General features: G+C 44.7%; 1 protein-coding gene across 1 annotated transcript; it reads right to left on the reverse strand.

The window, feature by feature from the left end:
• Positions 1-1,807: 1,807 nt before the first annotated feature.
• On the reverse strand, positions 1,808-2,884 carry LOC308382865 (B2 bradykinin receptor; the record flags this gene model as incomplete). Its single annotated transcript, XM_080860386.1, has 1 exon — positions 1,808-2,884. One exon carries the CDS (start codon positions 2,882-2,884, stop codon positions 1,808-1,810), a length of 1,077 nt encoding a protein of 358 aa, XP_080716512.1.
• Positions 2,885-13,692: the final 10,808 nt, after the last annotated feature.

Below are 13,692 nucleotides of genomic sequence, written 5' to 3' on the forward strand. Positions count from 1 at the left end.
TAAAGGAGGATTATGTGTGATGTTGACCAGAGGTCAGTTTTCTTTTTTTAATGTAGGTGTGGGTTTGGATGTGTGTGTGTGTGTGTGTGTGTGTGTTGTGTGTGTGTGTGTGTGTGTGTGTGTGTGTGTGTGTGTGTGTGTGGGTTGTGTGTGTGTGGGTTTGGATGTGTGTGTGTGTGTGTGTGTGTGTTGTGTGTGTGTGTGTGTGTGTGTGTGTGTGTGTGTGTGTGTGTGTGTGTGTGTTGTGTGTGTGTGGGTTTGGATGTGTGTGTGTGTGTGTGTGTGTGTGTTTATGTGTGTTTGTGTGTGTGTGTGTGTGTGTGTGTGTGTGTGTGTGTGTTTGTGTTTGTGTGTGTGTGTGTGTGTGTGTGTGTGTGTGTTAGTGTTTGTGTGTGTGTGTGTGTGTGTGTGTGTGTGTGTGTGTGTGTGTGTGTGTGTGTGTATACATGCCTATCCTATAAGTAATTGACTCCAAGGACAAACATGGAAGAGAGTAAGAGCTCTAAAATCTTTGGATTTGACCTTTGACCCTTTCTCTGGCCACATGGATGCCAAGTTCCTATCACACTCAGTGCATGCTGCCAGTTTTGAATTCCATCCAGTACGGCCTGGGGGAAAGAAACCCAGGGCTGTATCCATCTTATTCTTATCCAATTTAATCGTTTGAAGCCAACCGCATTCAGCTTTGAGACTGAGCTCACCAGTACATAGTGAGACCTTTATAATTACTTTATCTGACCTCACAACACAACAACCGTGGCAAACTTTAATGGCATCAAGCAGCTGGTAACACACTGGAAAAGCAAACACACATAAACCCCTGCGTGCTCCCGGCTGCGGCTAATTGGATGGAAACATTTAAAAGCAAAATGACCGCAGCTCCATCAAGACACTTTTTTCAAAATGTCTGGAGGAATGGTGATAAAGTATATATTTAAGATGCATGCACTCACCTATGGTAAGTGATGGGGAATGAGGCACTGTGGTAAGTGATGGGGAATGAGACATTGCGCCTCAGGGATGAAATGAACGCAGATTCAGGGGGACGCCGAGTGACCCACACAGGAGCCTCATACATCAAGATTAGCGTGTTAGCGAGTGTGTAGTTTAGCCCCCAGCACACAAAAGGGAACAGGAAACACCCAAGGGCGCATCGTGCATGGAAATGAGTCTTTATTACGGAGAAAAAAAGAGGACATTTATCTCCTCCGTGTTACATATGTCGAACAATAAATAAATAAATAAAAACACAAAAAACATGTTCACAAGTTTAATGACATAGAAAACAAAATGGCGCAGATGTGAAAATTGTAGCAGAAACGTTCGATTTCATTACATCATTAGTGCAAAATAAACTCTGAACAAAACCTGAGATATTGTTATTCTTGACACCGTTAAACTAAACATCAGGTAGAATGCGGGGAAAGGGAGGGGAAAATAAGCATTTTCAACTTGGCTTCACATCACTGTTCCGTGAAGATTGTGCTTCTCTCTCTAACTGACAGCAAATCCCCATCATGGATATTGCTGGCAATCTGGCTGTCCCTGAAGTATTTCATGAAATTGACAGACAAGGAAACGAAAATACACTTAGTGAGAGCAGATGGTGAATGATAATCAGAGCTTGAAGTCAAACCAAAGGAAGGGGTTTAAATTCTCTCCCGTCTCCTACTCTGGAGTCCAACCCAAAACAATTCGTATTGTCATGGTAACAGAATATTTGGACAAAAATACTGGCACAGGGATTTTGAAAAACTTAAATAAATATTGATACAATATACAGTACAACATGAAGCTTCAGGCTAACTTAACACATTCGCTTATCAAGACGGTTAAAAGAAATCCTCTGCGTTTCTCTGCTCATAGATGAGACGTTGACCGAAAGTGAAGCGTTGTCTTTCGACTTAAAGGGCCTGAACTGCGTCAACACAGCTTTGGCCTTCCTTCGGAAGTGCTTCCCCACTATCACATAGAGGAAGGGGTTAATGGCGCTGTTGCTGTAGGCCAGGTAGGTGACCAGCTGCTCGCTCACGTCCATGAAGTCTCCCCACAGGCAGCTGGTCGTGACCCGGAAGTAGTCCATGGTGTCCAGAGCGCGCACGATCTGGTAGGGCATCCAGCAAATGACAAAGATGATCAGAACGGCGAGCACCAGCTGCGTCGCCTTCCTCTCGTTCCTCACGCCGGGCGCCGCGATGCCCAACTGCCCGCTGTTCCGCAGAGCCTTGAGGATGTGACGGGTGCAGAAAGCCACAACGGGCAGCGGCACCAGGAAGCCCACCACGTTGATGGTGACGTTGCGCTGGACCCGCCAGCCCTGGTGCGGGTAGGCCAGGAAGCAGGCGCTCACGCCGGCCGCGGGCACGTACTCCACGGTGCGGAAGAGCAACATGGGGAGGCTCAGCAGCAGGCCCAGGAGCCAGATGCCCAGGCAGATGCGCTTGGCCCAGGGCGCCCTCCGGAGGCAGCTTGGGCGCATGGGCATCACGAGGGCCAGGTAGCGGTCCACGCTCACCAGCACCAGGAACAACACGCTGCAGAAGTAGTTCATGGAGATGGCCACGCTGACCAGCTTACAGAGCGGCAGGCCGAACACCCAGTCGAAGTCGTAGGCGATGGTGACCGCCCAGAAGGGCAGGCAGGTCACCATGACCAGGTCCGCCGCCGCCAGGTTGCCCAGGTAGACGTCCGGCACGGAGCACGACTTCCTCTGGAGGCAGAAGACGCAGAGCACGAAGCCGTTGCCCAGCAGTCCCACGATGCTGATGAGGGAGAGGTATATGGGCTGCAGGGAGGAGAGCAGCGCCCAGAACTCGGCGTTGTTGGTGCAGTTATCCACCGGGTAGAGGGTGGGGGACACCTCAGCAGAACCGTTGGAAGGCATCCTCACTCTGAGGCAAGAACAAATCAGAATGTTCTAGAAGTTGGACACTAGATTGATCTGTATTGTTTTATGAAATGTATATTATACTAATTATACTAAAAAGACTAAAAGATAGAGTAGTGTAAAGGTGGGATACTGCATTAAGTTTATATTAGATATATGTGGTGATGAAGATAAAGTTACAGCATGATGAACTGCCTCAACAACACTTGTAATGTTTACAAATCTGTTAGGACACATTTGTTGATCAATACTTTTTAAATATGTTATTCATTAAATAAAAATGAAGATAAATCAATTGTAACTAAGGGTATTTCAGGAACTAAGAATGTTGAAAATTGAAATGAATTGAAATTGATGAATTGAAATACTTAAAAATGTAAATATGCACATACCTCAGACCCTGATGGTGTATGAACTTCACTGTTTTTTGAAAAAATCAGCTTTTCGGTAAAAATTCTGACCATGGGTCCTAAAGTATATTCTGAGCAAATTCTCAAGAGCCAAAGTTCTTAGGGATCTCTGAAAACTCTGGTTTCTCACATTTAACCTAACTTTGTTTATTTTTATTTAAAGAGAAAAAGCACGTACCTACCCAGCACACTTCAGCAACAGTGAATCCAGCTCTGAAAGGTACTCATTTCAGACGTGCTTTCTCCTCTCTCCCCGCTCATGAGTAACGGCTTCTTATAGGAAGGGGGAGAGACCCCGCGCTGCTGTCGTCACTGAGGGATGGAATCTGTTTTCTCACATTTCCTAGTGCTGTCTGCTTCGCTGCATTTCTTGGATGAGCTTTATCTGAGCAGCGCGCTGAATCACTGCCCCTAGTTTACACTGCATTGACTAGGCAGTTATCACACCGTGTGTGTGTGTGTGTTTATGTGTGTGTGTGTGTGTGGCAGTTATCACACTGAGGGTGACACAACAGACACCTCAGAGATTCCCTCCAAGGTACTCATCCAAGAGATGATCGGAAAATCGTCATTTGATCTCTCAGTGGGGCCATTCATTCTCTCTAATGGGACACCTATGAAGTCGATCCAGTGAAAAAGTTTAATCACCGTCAATGCTCTGGAAACTTTCTATGGTAAATATAACAACCGTAGTAGAAAAGGGTTTAATTTTGATTTGATTTGTTTTATTTGATGAAGAGTGACAGTGTGCATTAATAAACATTAACTTGTAAATGCACCCAATTGTAGCCAAAAGGCTAGTTTTCATCGGCAGTCCCCCTGCCAGAGTGAAACTGGCTCAAAATAGGGAAGAATTACAGCATGGGGGTTGATTGAATCCCCAACGGTAGCGGCTACTGCGTTGAGTGTGCAGTCAGGCAAGCTAATGAATGCACAGATTACAAACATATTCTTTCATTTTGCCATGTGGTGTGAACACAATTAATTTTCTTGGTTAAGAACTAAACAGATCTAAGACTGCCAAGCATAGAAGCAGAAACTGCTTCTTAATCTTTCACATTGTTTTGCCAGGACTGACAAAACCCTGTCCAGTTTTGCTAACTTAGATAGGGAACACTGAGTGTTAAGAAATGGTTTGTTTCTTTAGAACATTTGTGAGAAAAAAAAAAGCCATGTATGGTAGGATCTGATAAACGAACAGTAAATCTTTACCCCTCACAAAATTTGTGGCGTGGAGCCTGTACCTTTGATTCAATACAGTCTTTGGTAATCTTGTAAAGGCCGCTGTGAGATGTGTTTGTCATGGCCTCTCCGTAAACATTACAGGAGCGTGATGGTTTCCATTCTCACTCAAGTTGTCAGCCCCCGGGCCCGCTCTCTAAACCTTTTTTTTCTGTGCTTTTGGCTCATTTTAAGAATAATGAATCTGAGATGGAAAATAAGCTCTGTTTGGAGACAGGAAATTAGCCTGGGCCGTGACTGGCAGGATGTTTTGAAAGATGAGAGACATCCCTGTGAAAGATGGGAGACATCCCTATTGAAAGATGGGAGACATTTTGCTTGCGAGGATGACAGCAAGGACTGAAAATGTTTCTATTCTTATTCTAATGTTTCATTCTTTTGGTCCCATATGTTTAGTCTGTATGGATGCCAAAATAGGCCTCCAAGCTTCTCCGTTAATTCAATGAAAATCTTGCTTAGTCCACATCATTTTCTTACATTCAGTTCAACCGTCAGTACCTGTAGATATTAAAGTTACAGTTAGAGTTCTTTTCCACCACAAAGGTCTCATCATTCCCTCGGTCCTATTATACCTACCCATAGGGCCAGGGATGTGCACAGGAGTGGGCTAAGGTTTGCCCTCCTCGACTGAAGTTGCCCCTCCGAAGGAAATATATAAATTTGCGTTCAGGGGACGGGGGCGTGGCAGCGGTGAGAAAAATTAACGTGTTGCCCCTTTTTTCCAGGGCAGAGCAACTGCCCTTCAGAATTCCTCTGCACGTCCCTGCATAGGGCAATGACACTGTTGATCTCCACATCGCCTCGTTCCTATACCCACAGGGCAATAGCACTGTTGCCCCTCACTCCTGTACCCACAGGGCAAAAGAACTGTTGCCCCTGACCCCTGTACCAATAGGGCAATAGCACTGTTGCCCCTCACTTCTATACCCACAGGGCAATAGCACTGTTGCCCCTCACTCCTGTACCCACAGGGCAAAAGAACTGTTGCCCCTGACCCCTGTACCAATAGGGCAATAGCACTGTTGCTCTCTTAGCTGCTCTCCCAAGGTCTCCATCTTTATCTCTTAGCAGGGCAGTAAAAGACACAATCTGATTCTGCTCAATGAAAAAATTCTGCTCATGAGACAAACGGCTCAATATCAGTTCCAGATTGTGGAAAGCTTTTTTTCAAAGGGCCCTGTGGAGAGGAGGGCTGTTTGATGAAAATCCAGGTTCTTGCTTACCGGGTTAGACAGCTACAGACCCCTGAACTCACAAATGATGTTACACAGGGCTATTTCTCAACCAGTCTGTTCAGTTTGCTGATGAATGTAGAGTTTGCCTCAGCCAGACTCCACGTTGGTATCTGGGAGGTGTGTACATTTAGATAAATAAATAATAATACATTTTATTTAAAGCGCCTTTCATGACACCCAAGGTCACTTCACAAACAATCATCTCATTACAATTACAATCATCTCATAGAAATAAATAAAAATAAGAAAAATAAATGTGATTAAATAGACATAAAAAGATGTGTGGGCAGATGTGAGTTGCTCTTAGTAACGGGGGCAGAATCCCAAGCATTGTATAGTAATGTGTCCCTGAATCGTGATTCACCGCAGGCCAATATTTTGATCAACGTGGCATTGGATGGATGGAGCTCAGTCCAGACCTCCTGAAGCAGAGGAGCACAGCCAAATTGGCCTAAGCCTCTTTTGAGTGTTTCTGAGTGTAATCACACTTCTCAGATGTGTAAACCTCATCACAATGACTGCTCACACCTGTGACCGCCGGCTCGTATAAATATGTGAGCCTGTGGAAATATTCCTCATCTGAAACTTCTTGAACAAATAAGGAATGCAGACACTAGGTCTTGGGGGGAGGGGGGGTCTCCATGGCAACGACAGGGCCCTACTTGTTCTGAAGCCTGTCTGTTGCCGAAGTTTAATATCAACCGCCCAGGCTAGGCTCATTCTTGCCTGCCAACAAGATGTCTCAATAGAGCCATGCAGTGAAGAGAAATAGGCAGCATTCTTGTATCTAATTCTTGGCAGGTTAATGGCGATTGCATAAATCTGCTCTTTGCATAAGTCACTATATAATTCGGACACAAGTCAACTCACAACTGTGAGCTTAATTTACCCCTAAGATTTAGTCAGTAAAATGAAATGAAGTGAAGTACCTCAACATAAAACCATAATGGCGCTTAATGAAGCCGCATAAAAGAAGAAGAACTGCAAGTTCTGCTGTCCTCACACTTTGCATTAGCTGAGCAATAATTGCCTAAGCTAAAAAAGACAAATGACACTACTTGAACATTGCCATGGGTTATGGCTGAGGCTCAAGCTAGATTCTTTCAAATGATAACTCCCAGAGTCCTGGAGAGCCAAATACAAGGGAAAATAACATTGGATTCATTGGATTGGAACATCTGGTGTTTAAGCTATTTGGTGAAGTGAGCTCCAGAACATGGTTGGTATAAATATAACAGATGCCAGAGTGCACAGAACTGTGCAGTGTGTAAACCTTATTCCTCACTGCCCTAAAAGGTGCCCTAGCAAATAATGTTGGCAAACACAGGTTTTAGCATCCTTGCTAATGTGGCATAACAATATGGTGAGTGGAGATGGGACTAACTAAAGCACGACTATGCCACCCTGGGGGTTTCGCCCAGGGAAATAGTTGGAGTTAAACTAGTACACACACTAAGGGCACACAGGTTCGTCAACCGAGGAAGCTGGAGACGTGTTTCCATAAATAATAAATATGTTTTATTAAGACACAAATATAAAATACAGTAGAGGACAGACAGGAGGACAACGCATATACAACAGATAAATGGACAACACAGACACTGGACTGAGGCTTACCAGTCAGGCACGGGTATTTAAATAGCGGTGAGTTACCTCCAGGAGATCACAGCAAACGTGCACTGCTCACACCAAATGCACACACACACAAACCTAGTGAAGGGTAAATAGAAACCAAATTTGTTCTCAAAGCACTCACACAAAGAGATATTACACCACTAGGGGAGGTTAGGATGGACTACTAGCCTTGGGCACCTAGCACAGCCAACAGAACATTGAACAGAAAACAAACAGAACCAAAACAAAAGCAGACACGCACCTATACAACCAGTCATTGACTGCTGTTGTGTTTCCAGCAAGTTTCCTACACTCGGTCACTTCGCGGAAACTATGATAGACTTCCGACGAGGCAAAATCCCGGACGATTTGGGAATCCCTGCCGGACGCATTTTTTAGGTCTCAAAAAGAGGACATGTCCGGGAAAAAGAGGACGTCTGCCTGCACCCTGATGAGGTGTGAGCCCCTAGAGTAGGCCTCTTCATGCAATCTAATAGCAGGCTAAAGGAGTAGCTAAAGCCTTTGTGGCTGTAAATACTGTATTCCTACACTTTACCCAGGTTTATGTACTGTTTGTATTCCATGATTGAATGCCATGGATTCAACCAGTAAATAACATTAATTCTTTGAGGATGTTATACCAACACGTCAAGTCTTGCTGGGTCTAAACTGGTATGAAAAGTAAAAAAATAAAAAGCATTTCACAGCCTTGGACCCGGGAAGAGGTAACGCTAGCATAGGTGTTAGCATCTGTGGCTAGCACATCTCTGACAGTGTTGGACAGTGAGGCAATTCACCGCACAGCTTTGGACAGCTCACTGTACACACACACGTCCCCTGAGGACTGACTGAAGGGTCTGGACAGGACTGGACTGCAGCAGAGACACAGACCGCTCACAGCCCATCAGCTCAGCTTGGAGGCGAACGCATGCTAGTAATCAGGCAACACGAATCTCTCATGCCATTATCATGAATGAGTCACTTAGTCGGGTAGGTGGGATCATTTGAATGCTCTGCGCTTCAGATAGCCATATGATTTCTAGCTTACATGACAGGAGGCGTCTCGCTTCAACTCCTAACTGGATGGTCTGGAGACACTCGGGGAGGAGAGAACTCCAGAAGGCTGGACTGTTTTTATTTGTGTTGTTTGTTTGATTCCTATCTTTTTTCTGTTGTATGTCTGATTCCTACTCACTTAATACATCTTGCTGCTAGGACACCTGAATTTTCCTAACGGGATTAATAAAAGTGTATCTTATCTTATCTTATCTTATCTTAATCCTTAGGTGAATCGTTCACCAAAGCGGTAGAAGACCCAGACATTCCACCTTGTTATGACCAACTGCTGAGTACCTCTGGAGCGCTGGGTCTGCTGGGTCAGGTATGTAAGAGTGGAAATGAATGAACAGGAAACACCCATTGAAACCAATCAAATTGTGTTTCCCACTCTGCTACGTAAACAATGTCATGGTGATATGTAAGTCAATAAAATGTAGGAAGCAGGTATAGCAATAGGGTCCATTTTAAGGATTTAGTTGTAGAGAAATTGGCTTGAAGAGGGGACAATGGAAGAGCGAGAGAGAGAAACAGAGAGAGAAACAGAGAGAGAGAGAGAGAGAGAGAGAGAGAAAAAGAGAGAGAGAGAGAGAGAGAGACCATCTCCAAGTACTCGAAGGGTCAAATGTAGCAATCTTTGTGTACTAAATCGTGGTCACACACAACCACACAGAGTACGACATGCAGTGGCATAAAGATAAAGTTTACTCAAACCAGAATTTAGCAGTAGGCCTATACAGATAGACAAGTTAAATATAAAGAACCCTAACCCTAGGCCTATACAGATAGACAAGTTACAATATAAAGAATATATTATAAGGAAAGCTCATGCCTGTATTTGTAGTGAAGTGAAGATGGGTGCAACACAATGAACTGTGCAGCATCATGGCTGTGGTAGTTGTACTGATAAATGTGTCAGTAAGTGAGTTTGAATCAGCCAGACTTGGACTCATATCTCTCTCTCCCCCCTCTCTTCCTCTCTCTCTCTCTCTCTCTTTCTCTCTCTCTCTCTCTCTTCCTCTCTCACTCTCCCTCTACCTCTCTCTCTATCTCTCTTCCTCCCTCTCCTTCTCTCCTCCTCTCTCTCCCCCCCTCTCTCTCTTCCTCTCTCACTCTCCCTCTACCTCTCTCTCTATCTCTCTTCCTCCCTCTCCTTCTCTCCTCCTCTCTCTCCCCCCCTCTCTCTCTTCCTCTCTCACTCTCCCTCTACCTCTCTCTCTATCTCTCTTCTTATCTCTCCTTCTCTCCTCCTCTCCCTCTCTCGTCTCTTTGGCTCTCTCTATCGCTCCCCCAGAGAGAAGCCAGGCTTACTCACAGGAACCCATTAACCCTGTTATCGCGAGGGGATCACCAAAGAATGGGCACTCCTCTGAGAGAGACCATTAGATCACTGGAGCAATAGCAGGCTGGAAAGAGATGGGCAGATGTGTTTAAACACGGGCTGTTATGTAATCTCAAAATCTTGCTGATCACACCATAGCAAAGTCATAAAATGTCAAAGATGTGTGCGGTAGATATTATTGTAAGTATTTATACATATTTCATATATCATACATATCTGCCTGACTTTTTCAGATCCATTTATTTTTTTAGTTTATTGCTTATGTTTCATAATTTGTGGTTACGAATCTTACTTTGGTTGAAAAAAATGTAATCTAACTGTATTGTGTAAAGCACCTTGGGGCCTTGCCAGAGAGGCACTATATAAATCAAATCATTATTATTCTGTGTTTTAGTGTCAATACATCTCAATTGCATCACAAAACAAGTGTAGATATTTTATAAACAGAAGTAAGCTGTAGTCCTAACATAGGACCTTTAATTTAGTGTATTTTTAATAAAGAGATGATTAAGTACTGTAGTATGACTATGGCATACTACAGAGTCGTCATCCTTATTATTTTTCATAATGTGTGGACAGCAGGCCTATACAGTAGAACTCTGTTGTTCAGTCAGTACAGCTAAATACCAGCCACCCAACATTAATCCTGACTCATTGACCCAATCATACATCAGTTTGGTGAAAATCAACAAAATATATTCCCGCAATTTGCCTCATATTTACGCACCCCTGCAATTGTCAGTATTGGCTCAGGAGATGGAAACTGCGCAGGGCGTCTCTGTCCATATCAGGACTTCCTTTCCTGCACATTCTCCAGGACCAAAAGAAGACTTCCTCCCACCACAGGCGAAGTTGTGATATCTCCACGGAGACACAGGACTCAGCCCCCTCCCCCCCCCCCTCCACAGCCCCTATCCACACTCAGAGCCAAACCGAGCGGAGTGAGAAAGAGCGAAGCATGGCCTTAAATCAAATTATTAAGAGACAGAGAGGCAACTTTAACATCCTTCTCAGTTCCAGTCAACTTTAACAGCCTTCCCAATTCCAGGCACCTTTAACAGCCTCCTCAGTTATTCGGTGCTGCGAAGTTTCAATGGACGTGATGATGTTTACAAAGTTCTATTCTAAGAGCATGTATTCTGAGAGCATCTATTTTCAGAGTGTCAGGCTGGTTAACACTGATTATAAAACAACTGGGTTCTTTCGCGTTATTTAGCTGTTTCTGATTGGACGAGAGACGTTCCATGCGTTGGATTATCCCAGAACAACCCAACGGGGACTTTTCACAGCTAATAATAAATCACTCCGCGATGAAACATTCTATTCTATTCTGCTGATAACCGTTAATTCAAAGTTTTTATAATTCCAATATACATAAAATAAATAATTCCCCACCACTCTGGTCATGGGGGGGGGGGGGGGGTTTCAGCTGATTGACCTTCACCTTGGTTTCAGCTGATTGAATTGGGTCAGTACATACATATGAATATTTTCTGCCAATCCAGAAGAAAACATTTCACAATACAGGGGTTACATTTAGAGAAATGGCGTCAAGCTCCAAAGATAGCTACAAAGGCTAAGGTTGTTTTTAAACAAAAATTCATCTCATTTCATCCGTCTTGCCAAGTTCTAGTGGAGGTTGTGTTTGCTTACAAACCTGTATTCTGAGAGTGTTCTGAAAGAACTTACTATTCAGTGTCCATTTATGATGTGGCTGGTCGACACTGCCCCTTCTGGTGATGGTGGGTAAAGCAAATCATTGCCTCTCTAGTAGAATATATTCTGAGATCGCTCCGCTGCGCGTCGGGCCTAACAACACCCTCAAACAAGTACATTATTGACGATACAGTACTTCCTCTCGAACCTTTTTGCTTAATTGTAGTAGCACATAGAACATTTTTTTATCAATGCATTCGTCCAAGAAAATATTTTACACACAGGGCTTAGATCGTTCATGAGAAACCTATTATGGTGCGGAGGTCACGGCCCCCCAGAGGCTTGAGTTAGGTGAGTGCGGCGAACCTACCTGCTCTGGGCTAATGCTCCACTACCTTGAGTTTCGCATGAACTGGTCGAGGCACATTGATGTGATCGATTTTCTGTCCTCAATCTCCATGGGAACACACACATGCTTGAATGCGTTCACACAGACACACACTTGCACTCGCACACGCACACATATGGACACACACAACCGCACACACACACACACACTTGCACACACATGGACACACACTCACTCACGCACACACATGGTCACACACACTCTCTCACACACACACATGGACATGCACACTCGCAAATGGACACACACATACACACATGGACATATGCTCCCACACACACATGGACCCCCACTAGAACACACACACACACACACACACACACACTCGCGCACACACACACACACACACACACACACACACACACACACATGGAACCCCACTAGAACACACACACACACACACACACACACTTGCGCACACATGGACACGTACAGAATCACATGGATGGTTTCATCTTGTCTTTTATCTGACATTTCTCTATTCCAATCTCTCTTTTCATCTCGTTCTATCTCACTCTCTCGTCTGCCCTCTCTCTCTTTCTGCATCCCTCTATTTCCGTTTCTCTCTCTTTTCCTTTCCCCCTTCCCTCTTTGTTTCTGTATCCCTCTATTTCAATCTCTCTCTCTCTCTCTCTCTCTCTCTCTATCTCTCTCTCTCTCTCTCCAGGAGGTGCACTCATAGACATCAGACGGAGGCAGTAAGCATCAGCCTGACAGGAGCCCTAGTGACACGCATGCATCATCATGGGCCCAGACAGCACCCACCCAGCACCGGCCTCAGTGTGTCATCTCCCAGGAAGGAATGCACACGCTCCGCTCTGCAAAAGCCAGACACCCACATCAGATCTCAGCAATATCATGTTTACACAGCGCAAGACAGAGTCCCTGCGAAACGATCAGATAAGACATATGGAGAGCTATTCAAAGCCATGGGCTCACTGGGTCGTATGACATTGTGTAAGCGATTCCGGGCCATTAACACATTCAGGCGGTCAGTTTTTTTTTCCGTAAACGCTCCCACAACTTTGCTTCCTGTCACAGTGGGTGCATCAAGAGTAGTGCGGGGGACACTAGCCAAGCACAGTGTGTGGGACCTTGAGATTAATTACTGTTTAAAATCACCATATCACTGCCATATATCTTCCTGATATCACCAATGTTTGACTCCTGTCAAGAGTGATATAACTCATGTGTTGTGAAATATGTTCCTGGAAGAGTGCACTGACAGAAAAAATACACAAACCATCTACTCGTTGTTTTATTTCCGAGCCCATCTGAACTACTGGAACCGGGCCACGACAGCAAGGCCATTTATAGTAATCTGTCGAGTTTTTACAGGTACAAGCCCCTCTAATAAGACACATTAATCGAGAAGGTCCTGGGTTCGATTCCTGCATGGGGTGCTGTTGGCTTTGGAGGGCAGGTCCTCCCCAGACCTTCAGTGCTCAGGTGGGCTATCTCCCAGGCCTTTCTGTGTGGACACACACACACACACACACACACACACACACACACACACACACACACACACACACACACACATCTAAAGGCTGCCCTCTGCTCCTGGGGTCCTGGAGGAACCACTGTCCAGGATGGGAAAATGCAGAAGACAAATTCACGGTGACCTCTGCCTGCGTATGTGTGTGTCCTGTGTGTGTGTGTCCTGTGTTGCCACCTAATATAGGCATGTGTGTCGTTGTGCAACAATAAAACTGACTCAAGTCAGCCTTGTTTGTTTGTAATGTCAATGCTTTACTGAGGATTTTATATTAGTTGCCACAAGTTCAAAACTGTGCATGAATGTTCTTAGTGATTAGTAATCCGTGGCGAAACTAAGTAAT

The sequence above is a fragment of the Sprattus sprattus genome, assembly GCF_963457725.1.
Source record: "Sprattus sprattus genome assembly, chromosome: 2".
Classification (NCBI taxonomy): domain Eukaryota; kingdom Metazoa; phylum Chordata; class Actinopteri; order Clupeiformes; family Clupeidae; genus Sprattus; species Sprattus sprattus.